This window comes from Mobula birostris, chromosome 16, assembly GCF_030028105.1.
Source record: "Mobula birostris isolate sMobBir1 chromosome 16, sMobBir1.hap1, whole genome shotgun sequence".
NCBI lineage: Eukaryota > Metazoa > Chordata > Chondrichthyes > Myliobatiformes > Myliobatidae > Mobula > Mobula birostris.
In genome coordinates this window covers 53,581,716-53,598,412 of record NC_092385.1, presented here as the reverse complement: position 1 = coordinate 53,598,412, position 16,697 = coordinate 53,581,716, and the positions used below count along the sequence as shown (strand labels likewise).

Genomic DNA, 16,697 nt, shown 5'->3' with positions numbered 1-16,697 from the left:
TCTAATTCTGCTATTCCCACAACTGATGGTCTCACTTTAAGGACCCTTTTATCTTGTTATTTCAAGCTTGGTATTTATTGCTGTTTATTTATATTTGCATTTGCACAGTTTGTTGGTCATTGATCCTGTTTACAGTTACTATTCTACAGATTTGCTAAGTACGCTTGCAAGAAAAAGAATCTGAGGGTTGAATGCGGTGACATGTGTATACTCTGATAATAATTTTACTTTGAACTTTGCTCATTTACTTTTGAGGTTCAAAGCAAATTAATTATCAAATTACATATATATTACCATGTACTCTCTGAGATTCAATTTTTTGCAGGCATTCACTGTAGAACAAAGAAACAAAATTGAATCACTGAACCAGTAGAAGCAGGATTTGCAAATTAACTAACATGCTTTTGATTTTGTTTCATTGCTGGTTTGGCTGCCAACCAAGTTTAACAATCATTACCAAGCATTGTCAGTAATAATTATATTGAATGACACGAGGATTAATTGATTGAACAGCATTAAGCAAGATGCAAAATCTGCCCACTGTTCTTCCTGTTGGCAGGATTCACCACAGCCATTCAATTGAAGTGAAATCTCAAGTTCAGAAGAATGAGGGGTGAGCTCATTAAAACCTATCAAATGTTGAAAGACCTCGATAGGGTGGATGTGGAGAGGCTGTTTCCTATGGTGAGGAAGTATAAGACCAGAGTATACAGCCTCAGAATAGAGGGGTCCATTTAGAACAGCAATGAGGAGGAATTTCTTTAGCCAGAGAGTGGCAAATCATAAGAATTTGTTGCCGCAGGCAGCTGTGGAGGTCAAGTCATTGGGGATATTTAAAGCAGAGGTTGATAGATTCTTGATTAGTCAGGATCGGGGAGAAGGCAGATTGCAGCTGAGAGGGAAAGTAGATCAGCCATGATGAAATGGCGGAGATGACTTAATGGGTCAAATGGCCTAATTCTGCTCCAACAGCTTACAGTCTAATGGCCATGTAAGTATCAACTGAAGTTTACATAAATACTGTCCTGTATTACAGAGAAATGGAAGCCTACACATTTTTCAAATCAGACTGATATTCTTATAATCCTAGGCCCTTTGAAAAAATGTTCAAAGGCCAATTGATTATTCATGCATGTAAAGAACAATCCTCCAAGATGACCACTACCTTGTCATAGGGTTTGGAGACATGCATGCCTCAATAACCCAGAGAGATATGTTGGCAGGAGTCATGGCCTTGTGCTTTGGCTCTAGGTAGGGTCACCCATGCCAAACGGGTCAAAGGCTAGAGACCAGACTAAGAGTGGTCCACCAGTCCTCCAGGTTCAGGGGTTTAGTTCAGGGCTAACAACCCTGACTGCTCAAAAAAAAAATGTTATGAAAACAGCAATGAAGAATCCTTCTTACAATCAGAGATGGAGGATCTTCTTCGCTGCCCTAAACACAAGCAGCATAAACTTCAGAAGAATATTGCACAGGAGATATTGATAATAGATATTTGAATGATAGTTTATTGATAACATGGGTTACAATCCATGATACCATAAGTCTCAGTTTTATTGGAGATAACTGGGTAAATTCCCATCATCCACGTCACCTTTTAAAAAGGGACCTTCTATTTTATGGGTTGTGTTTGCTGCTGCTTATAGAGACTGATAGATAAATAGACTTTGTTACAACAAACTTATTTTTGAAATTCTTGTAGTAAGATTGTCCTAGAATGGATGTTACAAGACTGTCAGTACATCAAGGAACTTGAAATAATCCCAAACATCTTACTCTTTATAAAGCAACCAAAAAGATTCATTATCTTTTAAAATTAAGGAGACCTAACACCACAAGGTGATGGTAAGCACATTCAAACATGCCCTGACAACTATTCCTCTCCCACCCCAATCCCAGCTTAATAAAAAGGAACAAAGAAAGTGATATATTCACAAACTCAAACTATGTAATTTTTACAAAAGATTCTGAACATCCTTGGAATCTTGAGCAAGACACACAAGCAGCTCATCAAATCAGGTAGGGGAATAAATAGTCAATGTTTCAGGCTGAGACTCTTCATCAGGACTCATTGTCATACGTCATATTAACAAGCATTACAATAGTGCAGTAGAAAGATGGGAGAGCTGTCTTAACAACAGTTATATAGCCCTGGCTATATCCCTTGAGGTCAAGGATAATGGTCTTTGTTCTGTTGATCTAGTTATGGGCTCTCAAGTGGCTTATGAGTCCAATCTTGGCTTTGAAAGTTCTTCTGCATTCAGGACAGGTAGTTCCAGATGGCAGATCGGGCTTTGGTTGTTGCTGCCTCTCTTTCCATTTTCTTCTCTTTTCCTCTAATTCTGCACATCTGCACATTTAATTATACTTATATAATTAAGTATAGAGATACTTAGTACACTCGTAGAATGCGGTATGCAAACAACTGACAAATTATTCAGCAAACAATTTATTTACATTCTCTACAAACTATAGCAAACACACTCTTGATCTACAGAATACTTTCTTTCCTTTCTTCCTTACTGCTAAATATTTTTTCCTAAAAAATAATCCATTTAATGTCTAAGTCATAGAAATATTTGAAGTATGCCATCATGGCCTAACTTCAAGCAAATGCCTGTAAAAATGCTAAGATAGCTCTTTATACATTTACTAAGAAATTCCCAAGTATTTTAAGGTTCAGATTAATTTATTTTGATCTAGTACTCAAGCAAAAACCCTCAGCTTTATGTACAGAAAGGTTAGGAGGTGGGGGGGAGGGGGAAAAGAGATCTCACTGTTAGCTCTCAAAGGGTATTTCATACCCATTCGAAGTATGAACATAGCAAAAAAAATGCTTTCAGAGAAAGAAAGTGTCATCTAACTTTTTACATTGACTACAATGTTAACTGACCTAAGCTTAACCACAAATACAGTGTATATATTAAATATGCTATATCTTTAAGAGGTAAACAATTTTAAAGTAAAAATTCTTTGTAAGAATTATCAATTTGTTTTTTTTTGATGTTCTCATTTACCATAAAGTTTGAATCAGTTGAATAATAATGGCTAAAGCTATCTATCTAGTTGCAACCCAAAACATTATCCAATAATAGACTGGCTAACCAAATGGATCCCTTGAGATCAGTGGCTATTGTTTCACTAGGAAAACAATACAACTTCGCAGAGTAACCTGTAGCTGCTTCTGAACCTCCTGTGCCATTTATGTACTTAAACAGCCATTTTCAACGGGGGCCATATGGCCACCTTGGGTGCCCTGGCACATTTGAAGGGGGCACCAATTGAAATCGTGAGAAGGGGAGCCCCAAGGGTTTATGGGGGCCCTGGTAACTGAACCAATGAAATACCCAAGCAGCAACTTTCATTGGAGTCCATAGTTTCCCTCCTATTTATAATATCTTTCCAACACACCATTTGAATTTGGCGCACCTGGTAAATTCATTGCTTAAGCTCCTCCCACACAGCCTCACTTCAGAGTCAGTCGCGAATCAGACTGCACCGGGTGAACGTATTCAATCAAGGGATTTCGCATCCATTATCACCATACTTCATTCTCCGAAGATCAGCGTGTCTTGCTAGGCCTTTTTTAGCCTAGTAACTTTAAAGTATATGTGTTTGGATATATTATATGTTCAGGTAGGTTGTGAAAAGTGATTTTTACTGCATATGAAGTCACCGAAAAAAAAAATCCCTGGCTCCGGGTGACAGCATTTTTTGTCAGTAATGTATCTGTATTTTGCATGCTTATTATTTTCAGAAATAATTCTACTCATGAGTTCCTTGGCGAAAGAAAAGTGTCGACAGTATTCAGTGGAATACTTATTGTATGGTTTCAGCGCATCTCCACAAAACCCATCTTTGCCCATGTGTTTGAACTGCATGACTACATTGTCAAATGAAAGCATGAGGCCAAGCAAATTGAAAAAAAACATTTGGATACCTCACATCCAGAGAAGAAGGATAAACACTTAGATTTCTTCAAAAACCTCTGAGATAATTTTGAGAGAAGGGCAATACCGAAATAAATGTTTACTCAAACTTCACAGAAATTAGAGAAAGGTCTTGTTGCATCATACAAAATTAGTAAATTGATTGCTAAAACTAGAAATGCTCACAACATTGGTGAGCCGTTTATCCTGCCTTCAGTGTCCATAATATCTGACGTCATGAATTTGAGTGCCTAAGAAACAATTCAGGCAATTTCTTTGAGTAATTATTCTACTGTTGCCAGAACAATCGATGAGATGGCACGGGACATTGAAGAGGGATTGGTCAGTTCATTACAATCCAAGAAATTCTCATTACAATTAGACAAAACTACTTTACAAGATAACGACGTTCTTTTTTTTCTTTCTTTTCTTTTTTAGGTAGGAGTATATATGGGGGGGAAGGGTAGATATTATCTTTCCATGTATTCACTTTGAAAACTTAATAAAAATTATATTAAAAAAAAGATAACGACGCTCTTCTCATGGCTTATGTGAGATTCTGGAACAGAAACGAACTGATGGAGGAGATGTTGTTTGCCATGAGGATTGAAACGGATACTAAGGGACCGTCTATTTTTGAAGAAGTCAAAAGTTACTTAAGCGAGAACAATATTCCAATGGAGAATATAATTGCTTGTGCAACTGATGGTGCCACTTCTGTGGTTGATCGATACAGAGGATTCATCGCTCATCTAAAAAGAATTATACCTTCTATCTTTACTATTCATTGTGTCATTCACAGGGAGCACCTAGTAGCTAAAAACTTAGGAGGACATCTCAATCTTTCATTTTCAGTTGTCATAAAGGCTGTAAACTTCATCAAATCCCATGCCCTTCAGGATCGTCTTTTCCGGCAGCTGTGTGAAGAAAATGATGAAGACTTCCAGACGCTGCTGCTGCATACTGAGGTGAGGTGGCTTTCCAAGGGAAACTGTCTTCAACGTTTTGTTACACTCTGGGACACCAAAGTTTCCTTCATGTCTGATAAAGAGCATGGAGAAAGACTCGTTGATGCTAAGGCGGACATATTTTATCTGGCAGATATCTTTCAGAAACTTAATTTGTTAAACAAGACCTTACAGGGCAAAAACAGTAACCTTGTAGATTGTAAGGAAGCCATTGTTTCTTTCCTTAAGAATCTCGAAGTCTATTGCCACAATATGGGACGTCAGGAATTTTTACAATTTCCAAACCTGAAGATGATCGCAGAGGCACTGAAAGACGATGACCTTACTGTTTATGTGAAACGTCTCAAGCAGATACACAAGGATATGCAAGAAAGATTTAATGACCTGTTAAACCTCGGTATCCCGGATTGGATTCTGAATCCATTTGAAGTACAACTCACCCAAGTTGAGGCAGAAATTCAAGAGAGTTTGATTGATCTTCAGAGTGATATAACTGCACGTCATCAGTTCAGTCAGTTTCAAAAAGATTTTTGGATCAAGAGTGATCTGCCGAATAAATTTACAACACTGTGGGAAAAAGCCCAAAGTTTTTTTATTGCCTTTCCCTCAACATATTTGGTTGACAGCGGATTCTGCAAGGTAGTTTTTTGGACAAAATCCAGGAACAGAATTGATATCGCAACAAGAGGTGACCTCCGACTGTCATTGTCTAATTTGGAGCCCGATATCATGAAACTTGCAGAAAAGCACCAACCTCAAGGATCGCATTAGGCCTGATAGATGTTTAATCTCATAGTCTTTTTTTTTAAAGTTCTGTCCAGTATGTCGGAATGTTCAGGTTTTCTTGGTGTTCAGTAATAAATGATTTTCTGTCTATCTGTTCGTGTTGTATCCCTGTTTGAAAGGAAGGCCCTGGAACCTGAGAAGAGCTCCTAAGGGGGCCGTGGCCAAAAAATGGTTGAGAATCACTGTACTTAAATTCCCTGTCAGTCCTTTATTTTCCTCCACGTAACCTTTCAACTTTCTTTTGATGGTACAGTAAAATCAAGTCATTCAACCAGCAATTAAAGCCGAGTGATTAAAACCTAATTATGTTCTCTATCATTATCACAGATTGCAGATGCCAATTGACCCCTACTACGATCACCCCACCTCATACCACCAATTAAGGATCAAACTCATAGCAGACACATCTGACTAACCTTTACATCAATAACATTGGTGAATCTTCTGATTCTACCAGTGTAGGTGCTTCAAAGGCAACCCTAGTTTAAAGTTTGTATGCTTGTACCTTAGTTTTAAGGTTTTTTTTAAATGGTATGTACTACTCATCTTGCTTAAGAGTAATACTGTCAATTTAACTTTATAGACCTGTCATCACTAGCCCTGAATACAAACAGAATTAGCTACAGTTATAGGTATATATCATCCAAGTATTCAGTTCCACTGTGAAATGAAAGCTGAGAAGTTGAGTATCACGAGTAACACATGTAGTACTGGTGACTAAACTTGATTTTCTCCCAAACTTCCTTCAATTAAACTCAATAATAAGATAGCTAAGGTGCAAGAAGAAAGAGTGAAATAATACAAAGATGGGGGACAATGGACTGCAGCTCAAAAAGATTGTACCAAAGGAACTGTTAACAAATATCAAGAGGTATCAGGCAGTGGACAACAGCAATCAAATGTATGAATCATGTAATACATACACACACACACACACACACACACACACACACACACACGCTATTGCTAGTTGTAGCCATATTGATACCATGAAGCATCTATACTAATTTCTCACTATTCCTGTCACTTGAGTTACCTTCTAATGTTCTCAATTTTGAATGCTCAGGGTTATCTTTATCTTAAAACTGCAGGTAAATGGCAAGGCTCATTCTTCAGGGAAAGAGTCTAGCACATAACATTTTCACACCTTTAAAGATGAGTATCTGTCTACACAATTGTGAAATATTTAATGTACACAGGTTAAAACAACGTTTTCCTTGTTAACAAATGGTTCCAGTACTCAATGAAAGTTTGTGTCCCATTTCTTGGTGCAGTGCTCACATCCTTGCCCGTTTATCTTTAGAACTTCTTTTCCCGAACAGTTCTCTCATCTTCCTTTTCCCTGTGCTCACATTTGAAAATTGTCTGAAATACAAAGGAAATTAAATCAATAACATACTTTACTTTGCTCAGTGGCATACAACCTGCTTGGCTGATGAAGTATAAATATTCACAAAATTTCATCACCTCAAAGGGAAGGTGGGTCAATGCTGGAAGAGCCAAGTGAATGTGCTGTTATTAAGTGGGACAGAGAATCACACTAATTGTGCTCCTGTGCACCCCCTACTCTGAAGCCATTGACAAAGAAGAGCTCCCCTAAAAGCTTGGTAAATTTAGATGGAAATTGTTATGTCACAAGGTCAGATTTTTATAATTGGTTTATGTCAAGTCAACAGAGTTCAGTTGGGATAGTGTATCACAAATAAACTTAGCACAGAGTGATATGATCAGTAATGGGTCCTACTCCCAATATGCATTTTGTTACTCATTTTGAAATAAAGACATTGTAGTTTTAATACTGCTAACACTTGCAGTCCAGGCTTATAATGGGAAGGCCTGAGCAGTTTTCAGAAGAAAATGAAAATCATAAGAAAAACTGATGATGATGGAAATCTGAAATCTAACAAAAGTAGCAATGCTAAAACATTGACATTTTCTCTTTCCACAGGCACTGGATAATCTGCTGATTTTTTCACAGCATTTTGTTTTTACTTATGAATACCCAGAATGTCCAAATAGCTACAATCCTCAGGAGTAGAGGTGGGAGGGGTTAAAATTGTGTAAGAGAAAGAACAAAAAAAATCACTAGTACATGATGTGCTTCCCTCAATAAATATGCAATCTTGTCTGCAGCAGTAATTACATAAAATCAGCTGAGAATAATAGGAATAAAATGTTTCACCTTGAAAATTCATAACCTTCAAATGCTTTAATCAACATGGACAAGACTACTTTTGCCGCTTTGCAACTTTCAAATAATTTCATGTGAAATAAAAATATTGTCTTCAACTTCAAACGTAAATTTCATAGATAAGATAATCAGAGTTCATTAGCAAAGCACATCCCAAATTGATTACTGAAGAACTAATTTTACTAAGTTGCAATGGGTGTGGATTGTACATTAATCAGACTGAGAATGCAGAGTGGAGGAGTGGTAACATAATACCTGATTGGGAATTAATACAGCTACTTTAGGGCACAGTGATTAAGTTTAAATATACTCTTTACCAAAGGAACAATTACAATATTCTGTGGTTGATTTGGTATTTGTGGCCTCTGCTGCATTTTTTCCACATTCACATGATTCTGTTTCATTTATTATTTATCATTTTCCTTCCAAGTACTTGAAATCATGTAGTCAAACCAGCTGATATTCAGAAAGAACAAAAGTTACTTTCACTTTAAGCAAATATCCACAATTGGTCTCAAATGTAGGTGCTGCCACAAATACACTGAATAAACACTTGGCCCATGGCTTTACAAAGCGAGGATTGGAGGAGTGAAGATTTGGAGGAGGAAGGATTGGAGGGAGGAGGGTTAGGGAAGGGCATGTAAAGCCAGTGGGTTAACTGCTTTCTGTTGGAAATGATGGCTAAAATCAAACTCCTCAAATGTTTCACTGGTTATTTAAAAATACTTCAGATGTGGCCTGGTTGTTGTGTTCTTACAGCCATTGAATTCTACAATATTTCTACACATTTGTTCAACGGAAAGAAGTCCAGAAGAGCTAACAACAAGACCTTTTTATTTATCAGTTTGCTAATGGCAAATAGCAATTCTGTAATGCATGAACCATGGAGAATTGTGAACACAACTGAGCACGTCATGGAAGCCTGCCTCCCCTTCACGGCCTCTGTCTGGGTAAAGATGTTAACATAAACAAAGACCCACCACCTTGGACATTATCTCTTATTCTCCCTCCCATAGGGCAGAAAATACAAAAGCCTGATATCACATTAACACATTAAGGCGCAAGGACATCTTCTATCCTGCTGTTTTAAACCAGAATACTGAATGGTCCCCTGGTGAAATAGGCTCCTGATCTCACAGTCTATCTCGTTACTGCACTTCCTCTGTACCTTAAACTTTATTCTTTATACTGTTCTTGTTTTCCCTTGTACTACCCAAATGCACTAACATGATGAAATGATCTGTATGGATGGAATGCAAAACAAAATTGTTCACTGTACCTTGTTACATTTAAAAATAAACTAATGTACTATAAATATATATAAAGAAGTAATCCTTCCAAATTCCCAATAACTTCACTTCTATTGTTAACAATCTTCATTCATAATTTATAAAGTAAATTTCACAATCTTCCAGCAATTATTCTTTTAGCAACCTAAAACTTGGCCACAAATAAGCTTAAATCATTCAGGTTTGTATTAAAAAGGATGCACTTATTAATGCTAATTCTGGGAAATATTGAGTAGAGTCAAAATATTGACCTAGAATTTGAATATTGCAACTGAGATTTGCAAACTCTCCAGGCACCTGTCTCAAAACCTGTAGTTAGCAATTATCATGGCGTTTTCACAGTTTGGCACATTTTTCAGAGAGAAAAGCATAAGTAGATGAAAAAGGTATTGAATATATGTTACATATCCCAAAGCAATCCAAACCACCTGAGACACAATGAATAAAAAATGTGAAGAGTAGTTACTGTTTATTTGGTAAATGAACCTGACAGCCACATGAGGAACTCATTGAAGTGCATCACTGGGATCCACCCAAAGAGATCGCGCCTTAGTTAATCAATGATAATTCTGCCCTAGAGGTAAAAGAAAGACTTTTCTATAGAAGATTTTCATGACTTCAGGAAATTTCAAAAATAGTTTGCAGGTAATAAAATACTCTTGATGTTCAGTCACTGTAGCATGGTAGGAAATGTACACAGACACTTGGACAGCAAAACTCTTTAGCAGAAACACTGATAAAGATCAGATAATTTGTTTTTAATAAGTACGTTTAAAACAAAACATATTGCCCAGGATATTGGCAAAATTTTGCTACACTTCAAAACAATACAGACTTTTACTTTCAATCAAATGTATCAGATTTATCTTAAATGCAACACATCTTCAATAACACGGAAGTCCTTCAGTATTGAAAAATGAGTTGATGAAGGCTGCTAGTTTGGTATCTGATTCACTGTACATCATTTCCAAGCAAGACCCTTAAGCAATTCAGATTCTAGCATTTGCAATTTTATTTGTTTTCTAAACAGTTACTTAAATCAGGAGACTGTGATGTGGGAATTGGGAGCAAGAAACCAAACTAGAACCTAGTGGGTCAAGTGGCATCTTAAGAGGGAAATGGACAGTTGACATTTTGGGTCATGTCCCTTCATCTGAACTTATTCATATTAGCTTGCTTTACAATAGAATATGGAGTATAAACAGTTGGACATGTTCCAGAAAAACAAAAAAATGAGATTCTGTAGATGTTGGAAATCGAGAGTAATACACACAACTCTGGAGGAACTCAGCAGGTCAGACAACATCCATGGAAAGGAGCAAAGTCAATGATTCAGGCCAACAGCCTTCATCGCTCCTGAGTACAGAGATGATTTCCATAATTAATTGTGGGTTTTAGATGATCCTGACATGGCCAGCATTTACTTCTCTAGAGAAGATGGTTCTGTTGAGTAGGTGTTCAGAGTTTGGAATCAGCAACAGATGCCTGGTGTGGAAATGGAGAAACTGCACACAGTGGGGCTTCCACATAGCTTCTGCACTGGATCTTCTATATGGTAGGCCACAGGTTTGGGATTAATCGTTGGAGTATCTTTAGTGAATAACTGCAAAAGCAATTTGGAGACAATACACACAACAACTATGCTGCACTGTTAATGGGAGGTGTGAATATTTAAGGTGGTTGGAAGTACCTGTCACAAGGGCTTCTTTATTGTAGGTGTCATAAGCCCCTCAAGCAACACACACAAAAAATGCTGGTGAACGCAGCAGGCCAGGCAGCATCTATAGGAAGAGGTACAGTCGACGTTTCAGGCCGGGACCCTTTGTCAGGACTAACTGAAAGAAGCGACAGTAAGAGATTTGAAAGTGAGAATACCTCTTACTATCTCTTCTTTCAGATAGTCCTGACGAAGGGCCTGGCCTGAAACGTCGACTGTACCTCTTCCTATGTTGTTGTTCGTCCATCGTTGACGTCGATGAGGACCTCGACACCATTATGATGGTGTCGAGACTAGTGCGTGATTTGGATTTAAGTGAGGGAGAGTTGCGCAGCGTCAGCCTCACTCTCTCTTCCCAATTCCCATCTGGATCCAGTGGCAAGACAGAGTCTAGATGGCTGGAGATGGGACTAGGTGCAGTGGATGACCAGGACGTCTTCTGTGTCTTGTCCTACTCTACACGTTCCACGACGCTTGCAGAGACCGCCGCCTTGACCGTTGGACCTTCCATTGGTCTCGTCCGCTCAATCCGCTGGAGTCTGTCTTCACATGCTGGGATAGACCTCTTCCTATAGATGCTGCCTGGCCTGCTGCGTTCACCAGTATTTTTTGTGTGTGTTGCTTGAATTTCCAGCATCTGCAGATTTCCTTGTATAAGTCTCTCAAGCCTGGTTGGAACTGTGATCATCCATGTATAAGGAGATATTTTCTATTTTTTTTATTTGTTTCCCTGCAGATTGTTCATTGGTCTTGGAACATCAAATGCTAGTTCACTCACTGTTGAATGCCCAGACTATGACTTGCATCTAGCTTGCTTAGTGAAATTTCCAATCAATTGTAAAAACCATGGTGCCAACGATGATAACATTAGGTCAAGTAAGTGTTTATAGTGGAAGAATGATACTGAGGAGATTTTTTTCCAATGTTTCTTAATTTCTTGGTTTGAAATTTTTAAGATAAAATATTTGGCATTCAAAATATTCTGAACTCAAACAAGGAATGTCATTCAAAATATAGAAGGCACTAGGAAATAAAAATGAATTACTGACAAACAACCTTTAAACAGAAATATAGTACTGTGCAAAAGTCATAAGCACATATATACAATTGCAAGTAAAAGTTTGTGAACCCTTTGCAATTACCTGGTTTTCTGCATTAATTGCTCATAAAATGTGGTCTAATCTTCATCTAAGCCACAATAATAGACAAATACAATCTGCCGAAACAATAACGTACAAACAATTGTAGCTTTCATGTCTTTATTGAACACATTGTTTAATTACTCATAGTCCAAGTTGGAAAAAGTAAGTGAACCCTTGTATTTAATAACTGGTAGAATCTTCTTTAACAGTAATATCATTCATCAAATGTTTCCTGTAGCTGCTGATCAGACTTGCACAATGGTGAGGTGGAACTTTAGACCATTTTTCCATACAAAACTGTCGCAGTTCATCAATATTTCTGAGGCATCTTGCCACAGCATCTCAATTGGGTTAAGGTCTGGACTCTGACTTGGCCATTGAATTTTCTTCTTTTTAAACCATTCTGTTGTTGATTTACTCTCGTGTCTCAGATCATTGTCTTGTTGCATTCTGGCTTGTACCAGAAAACCAGGTATGATTTGTGGAGGGCTATTTCCAGGGCAAAAAGACAATTTCAAACGAGGTTGGAGGCGACATCGGATGCACGGCAACTCTGGCAGGGTCTGCAAGACATTACTTCCGACAAAGCGAAACCCAATAGTATGAATGGCAGCGATGCTTCACTACCAGATGAACTCAACACATTCTATGCACGCTTTGAAAGGAAAAACACAACTACACAGCTGTGAAGATCCCTGCTGCACCTGATGACCCTGTGGTCTCCATCTCAGAGGCCAATGTTATGCTGTTTTCAAAGAGAGTGAACCCTCGCAAGGCGGAAGGTCCGATGGAGTACCTGGTAAGGCTCTGAAAACCTGTGCCAACCAACTAGTGGGAGTATTCAAGGACATTTTCAACTTCTCACTGCTATGGGTGAAAGTTCCCACTTGCTTCAAAAAGGCAACAATTAAACCAGTGCCTAAGAAGAATAATGTGGGCTGCCTTAATGACTATCATCCAGTAGCACTCACATCGACAGTGATGAAATGCTTTAAGAGGTTGGTCATGATTAGACTGGACTCCTGCCTCAGCAAGGACCTGGTTCCATTGCAATTTGTTTATTGCCACAATAGGTCAACGGCAGACGCAATCTCAATGGCTGTCCATATGGCTTTAGACCACCTGGACAACAGAAACACCTATGTCAGGATGCTGTTCATCAACTATAGTTCAGCATTTAATTCCATCATTCCCACAATCCTGATTGAGAAGTTGCAGAACCTGGGCTTCTGTACCTCCCTCTGCAATTGGATCCTCAACTTCCAAACCGGAAGACCACAATCTGTACGGATTGGTGATAACATATCTTCCTCGCTGATGATCAACACTGATGCACCCCACTATACACATGACTGTGTGGTTAGGCATAACTGAAATAAATTTGCTGATGATACAATCATTGTTGGTAGAATCTCAGGAGGTGATGAGAGGGCGTGCAGGAGTGATGTATGCCAACTAGTGGAGTGGTGCCACAGCAACAACCTGGCACTCAATGTCAGTAAGACGAAAGAGCTGATTGTGGACTTCAGGAAGGGTAAGACAAAGGAACACATACCAATCCTCAGAGAGATCAGAAGTGGAGAGAGTGAGCAGCTTCAAGTTCCTGGGTGTCAAGATCTCTGAGGATCTAACCTGGTCCCAACATATCAATGTAGTTATAAAGAAGGCAGGACAGTGGCTATACTTTATTAGGAGTTTGATGAGATTTAGCATGTCAACAAATACACTCAAAAACTTCTATAGTTGTATCGTGGAGAGCATTCTGAGAGGCTGCATCACTGTCTGGTATGGAGGGGCTACTGCACAGGACCATAAGAAGCTGCAGAAGCTTGTAAATCTAGTCAACATCTTGGGTACTAGCCTACAAAGTACCCAGGACATCTTGAGGGAGTGGTGTCTCAGAAAGGCAGAGTCCATTATTAAGGACCTCCAGAACCCAGGGGATGCCCCCTTCTCACTGTTTCCATCAGGTAGGAGGTAGTGAAGCCTGAAGGCACACACTCAGCGATTCAGGAACAGCTTCTTCTCCTCTGCCATCTGATTCCTAAATGGACATTGAATCTATGGACACGACCTCACTTTTTTTTAAATATACAGTATTTCTGTTATTGCACGTTTTTTAAAAATCTATTCAATATATGGAATTGATTTACTTGTTTATTTATTATTATTATTTTTTATTTTATTTTTTCTTCTCTCTGTTAGATTATGTATTACATTGAACTGCTACTGCTAAGTTAACAAATTTCATTTCACATGCCGGTGACAATAAACCTGATTCTGAACTTCAATTAAGCTTCAGATAATGGACCGCTACCCTGACATCTTCCTGTAAAATGTCTTAATACAATTTTTAACTCATTGTTCCCTCAGCGAATTCAAGCAGTCCAAGCCTGAGGCAGCAAGTCAGCTCCAAACCATGATGCTCCTTCCACCATACTTCACAGTTGGGATGAAGTTTTGCTGTTAGTGTGCAGTGCCCTTTTTCCTCCACAGTGGTGTGCATTTCTGCCAAAAAGTTCAACTTTTGTCTCATCTGTCCACAGAACATTGTCCCAGAAGAATTGTGGAACATCCAGGTGGTCTTTTACAAACTTGAGACGTGCAGCAAAAGTTTTGTTTTGGAGAGCAGTGGTTTCCTCCAAGGTGTCCTTCCATGTACACCATTCTTGTTCAGTGCTTTTCTTGCGGTGGACACACCAACAGAGACTTTAGCAAGTTCTAGAGATTTCCGCAGGTCTTTTGCTGTTACCTTGGGTTCTTTTTCACCTTCTTCAGCATTGCACGTTGTGCTTTTGGTGTGATTTTTGCGGGACACCCACTCCTAGGGAGAGTAGCAACAGCACTGAGTTTCCTCCATTTGTAGACAATTTCTCATACAGTGTACTGATGAACACTAGTTCTTTAGACACAGTGGGCTGGAAAGACCATTTCTTTGCATCTCCATGACTCTGAATAATTGACACACACTGTTGCAGGGCTTTTCCAGTCAGTATGCTGATTTGGGAAGGCTAAACACCTTATTACGTTATAGTCAGGAGACTGATGGTAGGTGGCCTTGAATAACATATTCACACTTTAAAACTAGCATTATGAACCACTGCTAAGGGTTTGGGAAGGTGAATACAGGATATGGCTGGTGGGCGAGGAGAAGCAGATTATGCAGATGATAAGGAAAAGACATGTAAAGAAGATTGAAAAAGTAAAGTTGATAAAATCATTGAGGTTTGATACAACAGATGGCTGAGGAGAGGTAGAGCAACAGGTTCCCAGGCTTGTGTTCATTTAAAAGTATTTTCCCTCTGACAGGTATAAATATTAAATAGAAAAAATTTGCTTTGCAAATTCCATGTTTGCAAAGTGAATTTTGTTCAATTTAACTACAGAGCAGCAGAGCACTAATTATTGCCCACAGTTTCAAAACAGAACACAACCAAAACATGTTAACATAATAATCTACAAAAAATCTGTCCTGAAATAGCATTAATATTTGAGGCAAATTTGATCAATACAATCAAACTCTGATGATTATCAAGCACATGAAACCATATAGATATATATTACACCTGCAAGACTGAAGAATCACAGAAACAATCATCACCAAACGGAAACAATTTCCCATGGAGAGAATTAATATGCATATGATTAATGGGCCAACTGTTCTAGCTATCTTTGGCATGTTTGGGAATTCAAATGTATGTTTAAACCCACTAACGTGCAAATCTGATTCTGTGACCTTAAGATGATGATGACGATGTTGACTCAGACCTGAGAGGCCAGCGTCGGGCATTTTCATGCCTTACAAGGCGCAGTTCAAAAGGCTGTGTGAGGCGCCACTCCTCGTACAGATATTTCGCAGTATTATTTTACGAGGCCGAGTTGCGAGCTCGACATCAACCCGGTGCGGATGGAGAGCGCACATGGGGGCGGTCTGTCACTGGATCGAACTCGGGAACCTCTGTTCTCAAGCCCGGCACTGATCTCACTGCGCCACCAGCCGACCTTAAGAATGAATGATATAAAATGGAATGCAGCCAAATGTCTCAATGTAGCAACAGTGGAAGTTAATGTTAAAATTAGTTTGTAACTGAAAATACAAAATCCTCACTTTGGAACACATTGTTATCAAGAACTAAGCTGCGAGTCAGATGTGAGATAACGTGTGCCAGTTCAAATTCTGGAAAATAACTGGACTCCACTCTCAGGCAAGAATCAATTATAGTCAACCTTAGATTTAAACAACAGATCTACAAAAGTTTGTAGTTTTGAAGTACAACAACTGCAAGTTTTTGTCCAAGAAATTTATAAGGCAGGATGGACTCAATAACATTTTCCATTATTTTATTTTTTATATATGAACTATCTCAAGGAAAGATAAACAGCTGAATAACATTACCTTCCAGGAGAATGAAACATAAAATTAAGACTTTAGACAGGTGATCACTTTAAAAATGTGAAATGTTCTGTTTAGTTTCTTAAATATTTGCTGTGAGCTTACAGAATGGTAGATCAAGCTCAAGGTGTCAAATGACAACTGTTGCATTTATTAAAATCCTTACTGCAGTTTTATCAAATATTATACAGTAAATGAGAGAGGAGGTTCTACTCATAGACAAGTTGACCAACCTAGCATATCATAGCTAAACCAAAGGGAGAACCAAGAATCTCTATTCTG

General features: G+C 38.5%; 2 protein-coding genes across 3 annotated transcripts in view; one reads left to right on the top strand and one right to left on the bottom strand.

Moving 5' to 3' along the window:
• Positions 1-1,535: 1,535 nt before the first annotated feature.
• rad18 (RAD18 E3 ubiquitin protein ligase) overlaps positions 1,536-16,697 on the bottom strand; it is a 280,171-nt gene continuing 265,009 nt past the window's right edge. For both annotated transcript variants that reach the window (XM_072280649.1, XM_072280650.1), the window contains one exon: positions 1,536-7,048. In XM_072280649.1, the coding sequence (XP_072136750.1) occupies positions 6,961-7,048 (88 nt within the window). In that variant the 3' untranslated portion in view covers positions 1,536-6,960. The remainder of the gene's footprint in view (positions 7,049-16,697) is intronic.
• On the top strand, positions 4,508-5,668 carry LOC140210806 (zinc finger BED domain-containing protein 5-like). The gene has a single exon (XM_072280077.1). It carries the CDS (start codon positions 4,508-4,510, stop codon positions 5,666-5,668), a length of 1,161 nt encoding a protein of 386 aa, XP_072136178.1.

What these genes read in the sequence shown, in the direction of transcription:
- LOC140210806 (XM_072280077.1), top strand. Translation starts at nt 4,508, where the DNA reads ATGGAGGAGATGTTGTTTGCCATGAGGATTGAAACGGATACTAAGGGA.